Genomic DNA, 15,293 nt, shown 5'->3' with positions numbered 1-15,293 from the left:
TTTCAAATATGATACAAACACAGTTTATGCAAACGGTTCCATTTCATGTGACGTTATTTTAACGTTGCGAAATACGTCACTTTTGCTATTTTCAAATGTTCATTTTGTGAAAGTACTTTTATAAACTTTTAGGTAAATAATTGTCCCATAATGCACTTCGGTCAAACTGCAGATGGAAATGGCGCCTTAACAGAAGGAGGAGGAACCATAACAGCATTTTTTTAGTCAGCTTTTGTGTAGCAGCTATATTGTTCTCACCGTGCATATTAATTATCTGACTGATATTATTGTGAAGATCACAGCACGTCCACGATGGCTCCGTTCAGCTTGATGTCAGTCGGTGCTAATCTTTTGGTCAAGTCTTTGGGTCTGTTCTCGAGTGCATCTGTTGTGAGGTGAGCATGCTGCAAGTTTAAGGTTATTCATGCATGTCCTGCTTATTAGTTAATGTATCATATCTAATGGATTTTATTTTGGCAATATGTGTGTCAGAAACATTCAGAAATATTTAGAAATGTATAGACAGCTATACATTCATTTTTCACTATTTTACAGAAGCATATATGAAGTTAATGCAGGATCTAGTGACAGTATTTAACTTTTTCGTAAGGTGTGAGGAGCGTTTTGTGCTATTTTTTTTTACATAAAACCCCACTAATTTCCTATTCCATGACAGTTTTGTATAATGCCATTGCTTTGCAATTGTAGGTGTTCATGTGTTGCTCCAGTGATAAGGAGTTTTAGCACCACAACTGGAGGTCCACCCAAAAGACCCCTGACAGGATACATGACATATGTGAAGGAGATGCAGCCCACCTTCAGCAGACAGAACCCAGGTAATGTCCACGCAAGTCGCAATGCTGCCTTGCATTTCTGATTTATTTATTTTTTTAAGATAAAGAACAATCTATTTTGCTTAGGACTGAAAAATGTGGATATTATCCGAAAGTTAGCAGAGAAGTGGAGAATGCTGACTCCAGAACAGAAGCAGGTACATTCCTGCTTTCATATGTGTTTATTTATTTATTGCTGTATTTTGTATGAATATTGTGTAAAATGTCAGCTTATATGTGTGCAAATCCAGTACTAAATTGTATTTGCCAAAAATCACACATATCGCATACATGTTTGTTAATAAAAAAATTATATATAAAACCAGGGCTGGTTATTGACATAGAATTTATGACAGGGAACCCTGTCAGCTATAGTACATTACTATTCAAAGTTAAAATGATTAAATTCAATTGATATTTACTTTTAGAAATATTAAACGATACTCAAATAAAAACTGAATTGTATACAAACATTTAAATTGCACATAAGGCAGTTTTATATATATTTTTTAAGAATATAACCATGTTTCCACCCCAATTTGTTATAAACATTTAAACGGTGGCTGTCATTAAAAAAAAATTCAAATCAAATTAACATACATTAAATAAGCCAGCTAACAGGATAAGTCAAAATATAATGAATATGCAATATTCATATATTTATTATTAAGCATATATTTTGAAAAATTCCAGCTTGAATGTTTAGTGGTTTTGTTCATGCATCAACAGAAACATAATAGACTAAAAGATCAATCTTGGGATCAATATCGGAATAAATCAATTATGAAATAAATCATAAATCTGAACAATTAACGCTGAATCCATAACTAGATAGGTCTAGAAGAGAATATAATTAAATAAAATATAAAATGCATCATAACAAGTGCAGGACAAAAAAACAACAACATAGGAATTCACTATAGGGTCGTTTTAAATATCTGGGCCTTTTTGTTATTTTTGCCTTTAATTGTGGATCTTAACGTTTTGTCGGCCAACATTTTCTTTAGTTATTGGTGTTGTAAAATTCCTCATTCAGCCACTAATTTGAACTGTCACATGTGCAGCCATTTCAGGATTCATCTTTGGTATCCAGGGAGCAGTATAAGCTTGCTTTGGTGACATACAAAGCCCAACTCACTCCTGCACAGACTGTTGCTATTGCAGAGGAAAAACGACAAAGAGTGGCCAAAAGAAAAGCAATTAGGAGAAAGAAGGCGAGTGTTGACCTCCGTCACGTAACTACTACACTAAACCACCACTGAGAATCTTTACAATGACTAAAGATTATTTTATTCCCCTTTATACTATATTCATCCTTGGTTTGTTTTGCATAACTTAGGTTCTGAGTTTTTGATAAATTAAGCATTTTGATTTCTGTTAAATGGGATATTGTACTTTAACTGTAGGAGCTGAATAGTCTTGGCAAGCCCAAACGACCCAGGAGCGCCTTCAACATCTTCATGGCGGAGCACTTCGAGGAAGCAAAAGGAACTACTATGCAGGTGAAGATGAACACCAAGATTTAGTTTATCTAAAATTGAACATACATTACCATTGGGGTCTGTAGGATTTTTAAATATTTTCTTTTATACTCACCAAGGCTGGATTTATTTGATCAAATATACAGTAAAAACAGTACTATTGTGAAATATTATTACAATTTTAAATAACTGTTTTCTATTTGAATATATTTTCAAATGTAATGTATTCTTGTGATGCAAATCTAAATTTTCAGCATCATTACTCCAGTCTTCAGTGTCACATGATCCTTCAGAAATCATTCTGGTATGCTGGTAATACAATCTGTATTGTGAAAAGCGCTATATAAATATATTTGACTTGACTTGACTTGATTTGCTGCTCAAGAAACATTTCTGATTATTATAAATGTTGAAAACAGTAATATTTTTGTGGAAACAGGGATAAAAAATAATTCAGGACACTTTGATTAATAGAACATTCAAAAGAATGGCATTTATTCTATTTATTGAAATATTTTGTGACAACATAAATGTCATATGCTGAATAAGTGTAAATTTATTTAAAAAAATAATCTTACTGATTTTTGCAAGGGATATAATATATTTATTTTTGGAGACCGGATATTGAATCTTAGCTGTTTGCATTTAGCTTATTGATATATTTGAGGTTTATAACAAAATTGATATAGACCTTTAAAACCTAAAACATATTTCCATAAAATACCATTTAAGTATTTCATACAGTATTTCATAATTGTGTTGAATGTCATTTTTCCTTCCAGGCGAAGATGAAGTCGCTGAGAGACGATTGGATGCGATTCAACATCACACAGAAACAAGTGAGTTGTACCCAAATTGAGCATATTTTATTTCAAAAGTGACGCACAATAGCTCTGTTCCATTATTTAGTGAGTCTGCATAGACGGCTGCCATTTAAGGCAACTCATAAAAGTGTCTGATTTGAAACGCTACATAAGCAGCATTACATACCGTAAATAGCACTGCTCATGTAAAGCATACAAAAGACTCGACTTAATAAAAAAATGCTGCTCTTTTCAACTTTCTATTCATTAAAGAATCCTGAAAAAAGTATCACGGTTTCCACATAAATATTAAGCAGCACAAAGGTTTTCAGCATCGATAATAATAATTAAGAAATATTTATTGAGCAGCAAATCAGTATATTAGAATGATTTCTGAAGGATCATGTGACACTGAAGACTGGAGTAATGATGCTGAAAATGTAGTTTATAACGGGGAAGAAATACATTTTAAAATATATTCAATATAGTAATAGTATATACTACTTGTTTGATTGGGAATTGAGCTTGTTTGTCGACTGCATTCTCTGTGAAGGATAATTTCTCCCTTAGATTTTCAGCATAATTAGGCTAGAGAATAATTGACAGCTCACTACAGCCATGTTCACTTCACACTGTCAGCTTTTGGGATTGACAACCGCATTTACTTACAGGTTTCTCGAAATGTCCTGTTCACACAGCAACTTACAGTAGCATCTTGAATACCAGGGTGGCCCCGGGTCCTTAAAAAGTCTTAAATAAAGTTTTCCTAATAAAAGGCCTTAAAAAGTATTAAAATGTCTTAAATTCAGATTCGATGGGTCTTAAATATTTCTGGTCACATTACCGCTAACATTTCTCCAGTGTGACGGACCCAATGTCCGTCAAATAACCAGTGAAGCATCGAAGCGGGAAAATTCACGTCTATTTTTACGTTTCTGTCAATCTGAGGTGTCGTTGCCGCAACGCGTTGCTATGGGTTGCGTCACTTGAGTCAAGTTTGTTGTGTCTTGCTTCGGACGAGGGTCTAAAACTCTGGAGTAGGCTAATGTATGGACGGCAGGCGTAACCGTAGCAAAAGTTATGTGTTTTAAAATGACAATGCACTAGTGTAAACATAGGTATTCCACAGTCTGCTCGGGAACTGATGTTCTCGAGCCAAATATAGTTATTTCAGTGAGTATATTGCTCGACGGCAGGAAGGAATGAACAAAATGTTTTTGTTTTTTTCAATAATAAAAGGTAGTGCGTCGATTCAATTAAAAATATTACAGAATTCATTGAAGCCTGTTTGTAATGTATAATACACCGACCAATCGTTATCTGGCACAAGAAGTTAAAAATTTCATTAGACAATGTGAAGTGGAGCGGTAATTTTCCAGTCATTCATAAATCGTTTGAAAATAGATGGACAAACGAATTAACATTTATGAAGTGATCTGAATTAAACAATGTATGTTAATTGACTACAAAGCATTGCACAAAACCAGCACCAAAAGTCACATTACTGGTAAGTAGGTCTAGTATTAAAGTCACTTTTTATTTAGTCTATGTATATTGATGCGTTTACCATTTAATCAAACTATCATAGTTGGTTAAATGAAACACAGGCGCGACCTACAGGCCTATTGTGTGTAGTCTCTTATGTGATCAAGCCTGCATTTATTTGATCAAAAATACAGAAAAATATTATTACCATTTAAAATGTTTTTCTATTTTAAAAATATCATTTATTTCTGTGATACAAAGCTGGATTTTCAACAGCCATAACTCCAGTCTTCAGTGTCACATGATTTTTCAGAATGTCAGAAACAGTTTTTTTTAACCTGTGATACTTTTTTCAGGATTCATTGATGAATAAAAAGTTTAAAAGAACAGTATTTAATTAAAATAGAAAGTCTTTACTGTCACTTTTGATCAATTTAGCACATATCAAAAAATAGCCCATTATTTATTTTAATTTTTTTAAAGAAAAAAAATATTACTGACCCCAAACTTTTGAACGGTCGTGTATATTGGTACAAAATATTTCTATTTTAAATAAATTTTTCTTTTTTTAACTCAGAATCCTGAAAAAAGTATCAAAGGTTATAAGTATATTATAAATTGTGGAAATATTTCACAATATTACAGTTTTTTCTGTATTTTAGATAAAATAAATGCAGCCTTGATGAGCATAAAAGGCTTCTTTCAAAAACATTAGTGTCCAAACTTTTGGCCGGTACATATATTTTATATATATATATATATATATATATATATATATATATATATATATATATATATATATATATATATATATATATGCCCCTTTTTACATTTGAGCCCCTGAGGAACTCTGCACGTCCCTGATAAACAGCGATTGATCATGTATTTCTGGTAGCGCTGTTGAGACTCGCTGCCTGTCTCTGTGAGAGATTTTAGTGAGAAATCAAAACAAATGAGCATAACAGCACACATAAAAAAACTCACAGAAGATAAAACATACTACAGTAAAAACTCAATGTTTAGTTTTTTGTTTATAACATATATAGTTAAGTAACTAACATAACATGACAGGAGCTATTTTGCTGAATCTTCTCACGATTATAAATGTTACATTGATTCATATTGATTCATACATTGAAGCAGTTCATATTAAATTACTTCAATTACTTAGGTTAAACATTAAATATTACAGATACGCATGTAATAGAATGTGTATTTTCATCACAGGTTTGGTCTTAAATTTTATTCAAAGTGGCATTAAAAAGGTCTTAAAAAGTCTTAAATTTAACTTGTTTATATCTGTAGACACCCTGAATACGGTCTGTATGAATGTGCAAAGGGAGTCAAGCAACCAGTAACCATAGCGACCGTGACCAAAATGATGTCAAAGATTGCGACGTCCATAGAACTGAAAAAATCGTATCACTTTATAGTAAGAGTCCAATCGAACCACAAATCCATGTCACATCTGTTCTGTTCACACAGTGCGGGTTGTTCAAGCATGCGGTTGTCACTCCCATAAATAAGCGTACTGTGTGTGTGAACGTAAATGTATTAAGGACTCAAATACAGGACTGACAACCGTATTCTGCTGCTGTGTGAACGTGGCCTATGGTTTTCTTAATCTGACTGAACTGCTTCATTTTTTAGATGTACACACAGCTGTCAGAGGATGACAAAGTCCGTTACAAGAACGAAATAAAATCGTGGGAGGAGCACATGATTGAGATTGGAAGGGAAGACCTTGTTCGGAGAAAAGAGAGGAGATCCATCAAAGCCAAAGCCAAAGCTAAAGTCATCGCAGACAGAAAGAATAAATCCAAAGTAACAGTGGTAAAGGCAAAAGCGCCAAAAAAGAAGGCTAAAGTTGCTGAAACAGCTGTGAAAAAGACTGTAAAGAGCACTAAGTGAGATTATGTATGACTCTGGTAGACAAGAGTGTTGTACAAAGGCCAGTTCCGTCCTCAATAAAAAGCCTGTGCTTTCCGTTATTAGAGCTGCATTTATATAGTGTTCAAAGCATGAAGCCTGTGAAGAGCTGTGACTGACTACTTTCTATATTGCTTTTTAGCTACTCGAAGAACATTTATTAACTTGCCATAAACCGTATTACTGACATCAGTTTTCATTTGCTTAGAATGAGTTTGCATATCATGCTTTGAAAGAGGACACCATGTTTTGTATGTCTTTACTTACAAAATAAACATTTACATTTTATATAAAAGCAACAGAAGGTATTTACAATAGAATACTATACAATTTCATGAAAACTTTATTATAAGTGTGCTTTCTAATGTTAAATGGAATAGTTCACCCCAAGTGATAACAGTCATTTACTTGACATCACTTTTATTCTGTCCAAAGCCCCGTTCACATCAAGAACGACAATTAAATAAGCGCCTACAACGACTTTTTACAAACATACTTTTTTGTCATCTGCCACTTTAAATGCTAGAGTTTTTTTTTACAGCAGGATAGATTCTATATATCTTTATCATTATAGTTATTGGTGTGAACAGCCCTTAAAACAAATTAAGATATTTTAAGGAATGTTTAAGCTGCCCTTTTCCATTCCATTCCCCCAAAATCTTTTTAATGACATGAAGCATGAGTAAATAATGACAAAAAGTTAGGTGAACTATCCCTTTTTAAATAAAAATCAAGTGGCCTCAGAATTAGGCTGAATATTGTCTTATAATAATTGTCACAAAACCTCATTTAAAAATGTTACATTTAAAAACAGTTATTTACATTTGTTTGAAATATTCTTGTGGACTTTGAAAAATCAGGACTTTGAAGCCGAGCAGAGATCTGATGGCAATTTGGCTTCTTGCAGTAAAGTCTCAAAATCAGGTGAACACACCAGCTTGTGTGTGATGTTTCCTAGCACAGTCATGTCCCCGGTGAGGCCCTCCGACAGCCGCACACAAACAAGTTGCTGCAGATACAAACATCATATCCCATGAAACATCTTTCATGTAAATTACATCAGTCATACAGTCCTTCAGAAAATAAAACAGATCCAGTTGACTTCAATATCAGCTTGGCAATCCAGAATGCTACAGTGGGGACAAAAATAGTTTGACACCTACGCTGCGTCCGAAATCAAATACTTCCCTACTGTATAGCATGCGAAAATCAGCACGCCAACAGAGTAGTAAGTTCGAATACATAGGCCCTGTCCCAAATGGTACATTTCATATGCACTTTCTGCTGCGTGTCCGTTAAGTCCATGAGACCATAGGGTGTCCCATTTGTCATTTTGGGTTTCAGCAGAGTTCTTGGGAGTGCCCCCTTTTGCGGTCTTCCCGACAGTCAAAGCGGCCTTGCGTCACGAAACTGCAGACTCATAGGAAGACCGCGAGTGCTTAGGGTGCCATTTGGGACAGGGCCATAGTATTCGAAAACAAAAGTCGACGGATGACCTACTACTTTTGGCGAGAATCTGAAGTGCGCATTCGATGGACACTTTATTATCCCATGAGGCCATGGGAGAGGATTTATAAATGGCGGTGAAGCGACACAATTGACGCTGGTAGATCACATGATGATGACAACATGGCGGATGTAGTACGTCCGGATTACATTCATAGTATATAGAACGTACATTTTACCGGTCGCAAAGTAAATTCAAATTGAAAAGTAGTACCTACTCAAACAACATGCGGTTTCGGACGCACTGATAGACCCGAACAAGGGGTTGTGCGAAATCATGATTTTAGATTGTGAATGTTAAAATGTCTCCACTAGCTACCTTTGAAGAGAGATTGTATTATCGAGCTACAGTGCACAGCCTATCAGTTGCAGTTCTGGCGCCCCCGTCCCAATATTGTACATTCACATCACATTTTTAGCAACGCAGCAGTATGCATTTTAAAGTCTTGCCAGTTAAACTTTTTATTCGCACGCTGTTCTGTCATAAGCTTTTCTGAGCGCGTAACGTTACTCCTTAAGCGTACGCACCAGGGATGGAAATTAGCACCCGCCACCAGCCAAATGCGGGTGATTTTGTGTTGTGGCGGGTAAACTCGCTTCACCTACCGGCCACCGTGGCGGGTAAATAAAAATAGCATACTGTTTCACCCGGACGGCGGACACTTTTAGAGGAGGCACACCTTCAAACAAAAATGTGGCGTTACATCGCAGGCGTAGAGGTCTGCAGAGAAAACATCATGGTGCGTTCACACCAAACGAGATTAGAGCGTCTGGCGCGAGTGATTTCATTGTTAAGTCAATGCAAAGACGCGTTACGCGCGTAAAAAATTCCTACGGCGCGAATGAGGTGTAGAGCGCGCCGTGGTAGATGCGAATACGCCTCATTCGCGCGGCAAGTTCGAGCGTCTGACGCGTTCCGCGCGCATGATTTTATTGAGTGCTTTTGTGCATTCACGCGTTTGACGCGAATTCGCGTCTGCCGCCCGAGTTGAAAAATCTGAACTTTGGCGTCAATTCGCGCCGCGTTAACCAATCAGGAGCCTAGCTGCTGTCACGTGGTGAAGTATCTGGATGCTTCAATAAATTATTTTGTATTAAATGCCTGATGTGGTTCTAATGCACAACAAAGCAAATATTTTAGCACATAGAACTTCATTTCAATATATGAGACATATTCATTTTGTATTGAATGCTATTTATTCCATTTCATATCTAGATTATATTAAATATTATTCTAATGTAAAGGCAACCAACATACTATAGCTCATAAATCCGTGTCTGGAGAGTGTTGTGTGAGAGAAAAAAAAATCACAGAACAGGTTATTTACTTTTGGAGGCTGGCTCAATTTATCATCAAAACAAAAATAAATGACAGATTAGGTGGATGAGGCCGAGGGTGAGAGAAAGAGAAAATGTCAGTATTTCATTGAGACTTGAGATTAAATAAACTGCTTAAGTATTCTTGTAGTATTAATTTTCACATGCAGTTACACATTGTCGGTTAAAAACAAGAAAGTGGCTGGTAAAAACATTGAGTGGCTGGTAGATTTTGAAATCCACCAGCCACAGTGGCCGGTGGACCAAAAAGTTAATTTCCATCCCTGGTACGCACACTAAAAGCCTGTCACACAACACGCGAGTACTGAACTGAAGTTTTCTTACAATTCTTATTGTGCTTAAACTTTAAAAAGAATGTTGTTAAGATTGTGGATCGTGATCCTGTCTGAAAAAAATATCACCATATCATATCACACCCACCCCTAACCAAAACTATTGACCATTTTCCAGGGTTCCTGGAGGTCTATAAAAAGTCTTAAAGGGGTCATATAATGGTACATGCACTTTTACAAGTTGATTGTACTGAAATGTGTGTTGGCAGTGCCTGTACACAACCATCATATAATGATAAAAATCCATCCAGTGGTTTTGTTTTAATCTCCTTGTATGTTTTCCCCTGCCTCAAATCGAGCCGTTCGAGCGTGTGACGTCACAAGGTCGCACGCCCCTCCCGCGATTGTTGATTGACAGGAGCGTTTCAACACAGACCCGCCCTCGCTCATGAGGGAGCTGTCAATCATAGTCTGTGCGGCGCGGTCATTGTTGATATGCTGGAGCACTGTCTATGAGCAGAATGGCGTCTAAGCGATTGTGCTGTTCTGTTCTTGGGTGCAATAACGAACACAGCAGTCATTTTAATGTTCCTAAATCCGAACCGCTAAAGACGCAGTGGCTGTGTTTGTTTTCGAAGGGAATATTCCCCACGAGCAACGTCAATGCTCTCATGTTTGCGCGAATCATTTCTCACACCAGACTGCTTTATAAACGAGGGTCAGTATAAAGCTGGATTTGCTAAGAAGCTGCTCATGAAAAAAGGATCGGTACCAGATATTCATGTTCCTGCTGAATCTCCAGAAGAACGGAAGTGAGTGTAACGTTTTATTAAACTTTATATTAATATATTAATCTTTGCAAATCGCTAGCTGCACGCTTCACAATGAATGCGTCTAAGGTTTACACTCAGGGTACATTAGGCCTTGTTTTCTATGTATGACGTTCTCAATATAATTCATAATCCCACGTTTATACTGAACGCGTTATGGTTATTGTGTTATTGAGTTACAAATGGTGTATGCATAGAACAGAGGGGCGGGGTGAGCAAAGCTCATTATCATTTAAAGTCATATGCACTGAAACGGCGTGCTGAAAACAGAGCTGTGTTTGGCCAGGTAAAATAAGTGTTTTCTTACAATACTAATGAGAATTTTTAATTAAAGTATATTACAAACTTTTAATTTAGACCCTAAAGAATCATATTAGCTTGTACAAAAATGGCATTATATGACCCCTTTAAATTCCTTTAGATCAAATTTAAAGCCATAAAAAGTCTAACATATTTTAAATGGTAGAAGAACAGTCTTAATTATATTTTCAAGAGGTCTTAAATTTGAGGACAGAAAAACAGGAATTGGTATATGGCTTGATGTAATAATTATACTTCAAAAGGCTTTGATTTAAATAAATATGAGCGAGTCCCAACTGATTTTATCTATCAATCTTTCCTAGATTATTTTGCCACACTGCAACTAAAATAACAATGTGCTAACTTACCTGTAGGAAAGAGAAGGCCGCTCCCTCTGAGACATCTAATGTAACATTTCCCATGACCAGTTGGACTTTACCAGACTTTCTAATTTGCAGTTTTCCAATCAGACCCTCTGAGAAGTCAGAGAGCAAAGGTACAGCGGCTTTATCAGGCGGATCCTGAAAAATGATATCATAGCATTAAAAGGGGACATTGAAGATCATATTAAATGTTTGTAATTTAATGCGATTTGCCTTGAAGGGATAATTTCACGAGGAATCAAACTCTTTTATGAGTGTGCTATGAAATCATACTAATAATATACAGAAATCAAAACCTAGTGAAAAAAGAGCAGTGTTGAGAGTAACACATTACAAATAACCTGCATTATGTAACTTTCTGAATCTGTGTAATAATCAACTTGTGTAATATACAGTGGCAAGAAATATTTTCATAAAAAAAAAGTCAAAACTGTTTTGGAAAAACATGAAAAGTTATGGCAAAGGAAAAAAAAACTGACATGACCCCTTTTAATGGCATAATATGAAACGTAAACTTACCAGAGTTTTAATTTGTGATGAGCGCTTGTCTTTAGTTTTGTCGTCCTTTTTTGTTTTCTCTGGGCTTGAGGTTTTAGGTTGACCAGGTAAGGTATCAGGAAGTTGAATAAGCAGTAGTTCTTCCTGATCTGAAACACTTAACTGCTGGAAAAGTTCTCCAACCGTTGGTTGTTGCGGGAATGCAGATGTTCCCCTCGATGGCAGCGGGTATTTCTGCTCAGCTCTGGGTGATTTCAGTACATTATCAGATGCTCTCTCTTTAACTGCAAAAATTTCTTAGATTCAGTTCTTTACTGTAAGTAGCACGCAAACAATTTAACTGGCAAATTACTGCTGGCATAAACTGTAACTTACATGAACTAGCTGCCTCTGTTGACAAAAATGTGCTTGACTGATGGAGTGGAAGTCTGATTGGTCTTTGCTTGGGATCATTTTTTAATCCAGGATCATCCAAAAACTGCTCAATTAAACCAGAAAAAAACAAAACATTAATATACTATCGATGAACTTTCAAGATGATAAAGGGTCATTGTGACTTGGCTTACATCATCTCGTTGGAGTTTTTGTAAAATTTCATTGTCATCATCCTCAGTATTGTTCTTTTCCTTTTTAATGCATTTTGTGACCAGTGCAGGATCACAGCCATCCAGGTTAGAGCTGCACCAATTACCTGCCAGATCAGACACAGGAAAATTACTTTAATGAAATGTAATATTCATTTTACCGCTACGAGGGGGGGTATAATAAGAACAAATACACTAATTACAAGTATAGATGATAAAACAATATAACAAAGTTGTAAATAAAGTAAAGTCTAAATGTAATATTCAGGTACAGACATGTAATCATTCAGCCTAAATGTCAAATAGTGTATTTAAACAATAGTGTATGAATTAAATATTTTTTGTTGTTTGATTAACATTAATGACATAAACAGCAGCAGGTATTTATACATTTCTGTCACTTTAAGACCGAATGCACGGATCTAATATGATGATACACAGCAGATTTCTTTCTCAACTGTTTACGTTCACTGAAGGCATAACCAACTGTGTTTTTTGAGAATACCTGCAGAGACTGGTATTTTGACAACTTTGTTGTGTGAATGTGTTTTCGGTGAATTCGGTGTTTGCGCGCTGTCTAAATTGTGCCTGCCTTTGTGCGTGCTTCAGGTGTGTGCAGCTGTGCGCACAGATAACAAATGATATGCAAATGATAAACTTTCACTCAATGATGGTAATTATTTTTTGCAAACCCCTAACCACAACCTCAGGGGCTTTTCTAGATTTAGACTGGGTCTTTTCCTTTCTGAAACATTTCCTTTCTGCATTCAAACGTAAGATAACATGACAGCGTTTATTCTGTTTGTTTGCTTGCTCTGAGGCACAAGTCATTTGTGATGTATGAAAAAAAGAGCCACAGTTGACAGTTATATTATAGATATTTTGTGCCAATTTCCAGGAAGTGACGATTTTGTATTCTTGAACATATGGATTAAAGCGCTGCTTTTCCACACGCTTTTATGCGATATTCCAATTTTGCACACAATTTAAATTCACAGCTTTGGATGGAAACATACTTCATGGCAAAAAATGAAAAACTTCATTTCATGATGGATAATGGAAAGAAGAAGAAAAAACTTGGGAGAAACCAGGCAACACCAAGGGGCCAGTTCTCCTCAAGCTCTACAGTCCAAATCTAATGTCAATAATTGTGATTTAAAAGTGGGCTTTACCTGGTTTCCTGTAGGTGTCTGCAGGACCCTGCTCAAAGATGGAGTGAGACTGAATAGTCTGAGGTTTTTCTCGTCGCCGTCTCTCTCTTTGTCTGTCTTCCCTCTCTCTTCTCTCTCTCTTTGGTGCAGTGCGAGTCTCCTCATGTAACCTCCAGAAAACAAGAGTTCACATTGACAACAGTTTACATGACAGAACCACCTGTCATTTACTTTCAAAGAGAGTTGCAGATGTGTCAATACTTAATTTAAAAAATGTATCTCTGTTAGTTAAATGAAAACATGTTCATTGTTAGCATCATTACCTTAAAAATGTGAACAGAAGTCAGTATATATACTGTATGCATACTAGGGGTGTAACAATATCAATGCACTGATATGTATCGATGCAATGCGTAAAAATCGATATACATTTTTATAAATCTATAATATACTACAACTTGATTGACTGTTATAAAATGATGTCAAATTGATCCAGTGTGCTACTTAATCTTTATTCCTCATTTATTTATTCATTATTATTTAAAAAACTAAACTGTATTTTGTTGTAGTGGTTTTTCTTTAGTTGAATTAATTGTTCATGTTGTTTTTTGGTTGCATTTGTGAGTTAATACAAGTTAGTATTGTAATTATCAATATATCTATCACAGGCTCCTGAATATAATCAAATCGCAATCATATAACAACAAGTTTAGAGGTATCAGCAAATTCTGCATTGCTGGCTAAGAGAGTAAATGTCAGATCGTATCATGGAATGTCCAATTTACTCCCCTAATATATACATGTACTTAAATTTTTTTTTTTTTTTTTTACACTTTAGTAGCCGTAGTTACAGGATGTCTGCCTCCCAACTATAAAACATAAGTACTACAAATAAAGGTAATGATGTTGAAAATACTTACTCATCTTTAGTTTTGCGAACAGAGTGAACATTTGGTACAAAGGTTTTCTGTGGGGGGAAATACTCAGTGAGTCAAGTGTAGAGTTTCTAGATATGAGCATTCTTTTAATGTTGAAATGAACATGATGCATCTATTTATGTAACATATTTTGCATTTCAAAAAAACAGAGTAGCACAAAAAACATAATTGATATTGAACCATTGACATTAGAGGGTGGGACCTTTTTATATCCACCCAGGGTCAGATCTCTGGAGCGCAAAGAGGTCAGTCTGCCTGGCGGAGGGGGATTCAGTGATATTCGGGCTGGCAGTCCTCTACCCACAGCAAATGATGTTCTGAAAGCAGCAGATGAGCTCCCCTCTCCATCCCCATCTCCATGTTCAGACATCCTGCCACAACCCAGAAACACTTACTGAAAACACCAACCCTAGACATTTGTATTGGGCATCATACATGATTACCCAGACTGATACAATGGTAAAGAGAGCGTCAGACGGTTATGGGAAAACAAACGCTCATGTAAACACAGCTGCTGCGCGCTCACTGACATTACACTTAAGACGCGCGCGCCTCCATTTTGATAGCATACTAAGCTAACAACACAAAGTCTTTAATACCACGTAATATAATTTGCATTGCCAGATTTTGGAATAAAGAAAGGAATACGGCTTCCTTGAGTACATCTAAGTGAAAATAAAGACAGTACGTACTTGAAATTCATATCTTTAAAATTCGTCCAGCTGAAAGCTACATCCTTGCAGAAGCATCATGGGTCACGTGATACGGATTCAGAAAGTAAATATAGGTATCAAGTCACAAAAGACGATATTATTATATTATAAACTGTTATTTTATGATGATATTGAATTATTTATTTTAATGTAAAATGTATTTATAGTCTAAACTTATCTCATGTATTTTATGGTGTTACAATTGTCTTATTAGCCTAAACTGTAAAATAGTTATATTTTATAAATACT

At 35.8% G+C, this 15,293-nt stretch overlaps 2 protein-coding genes across 2 annotated transcripts; one reads left to right on the top strand and one right to left on the bottom strand.

Annotated features, from left to right (window-relative positions):
* Positions 1–233: 233 nt before the first annotated feature.
* On the top strand, positions 234–6,596 carry tfam (transcription factor A, mitochondrial). The gene is made up of 7 exons (XM_056245925.1): positions 234–395; positions 709–836; positions 921–991; positions 1,898–2,047; positions 2,240–2,335; positions 3,097–3,153; positions 6,253–6,596. The coding sequence occupies exons 1-7, from the start codon at positions 313–315 to the stop codon at positions 6,511–6,513; spliced, it is 846 nt and encodes a 281-aa protein (XP_056101900.1). The 5' UTR covers positions 234–312; the 3' UTR covers positions 6,514–6,596.
* A 717-nt stretch (positions 6,597–7,313) lies between these two features.
* Positions 7,314–15,106, bottom strand: zgc:171971 (uncharacterized protein LOC569690 homolog). Its single transcript, XM_056245926.1, has 9 exons — positions 15,024–15,106; positions 14,534–14,702; positions 14,314–14,360; positions 13,415–13,563; positions 12,225–12,349; positions 12,034–12,136; positions 11,680–11,942; positions 11,146–11,298; positions 7,314–7,540 (listed from the first exon to the last, which is right to left on the bottom strand). Exons 1-9 carry the CDS (start codon positions 15,032–15,034, stop codon positions 7,388–7,390), a joined length of 1,173 nt encoding a protein of 390 aa, XP_056101901.1. The 5' UTR covers positions 15,035–15,106; the 3' UTR covers positions 7,314–7,387.
* Positions 15,107–15,293: the final 187 nt, after the last annotated feature.

The sequence above is a fragment of the Rhinichthys klamathensis genome, unplaced genomic scaffold, assembly GCF_029890125.1.
Source record: "Rhinichthys klamathensis goyatoka isolate OS25496 unplaced genomic scaffold, OSU_Roscu_1.1 h1tg000035l_1, whole genome shotgun sequence".
NCBI classification, from domain to species: Eukaryota; Metazoa; Chordata; class Actinopteri; order Cypriniformes; family Leuciscidae; genus Rhinichthys; species Rhinichthys klamathensis.
Note: the sequence above shows the minus strand (reverse complement) of the source record. Positions and strands in the feature narration are given on the sequence as shown.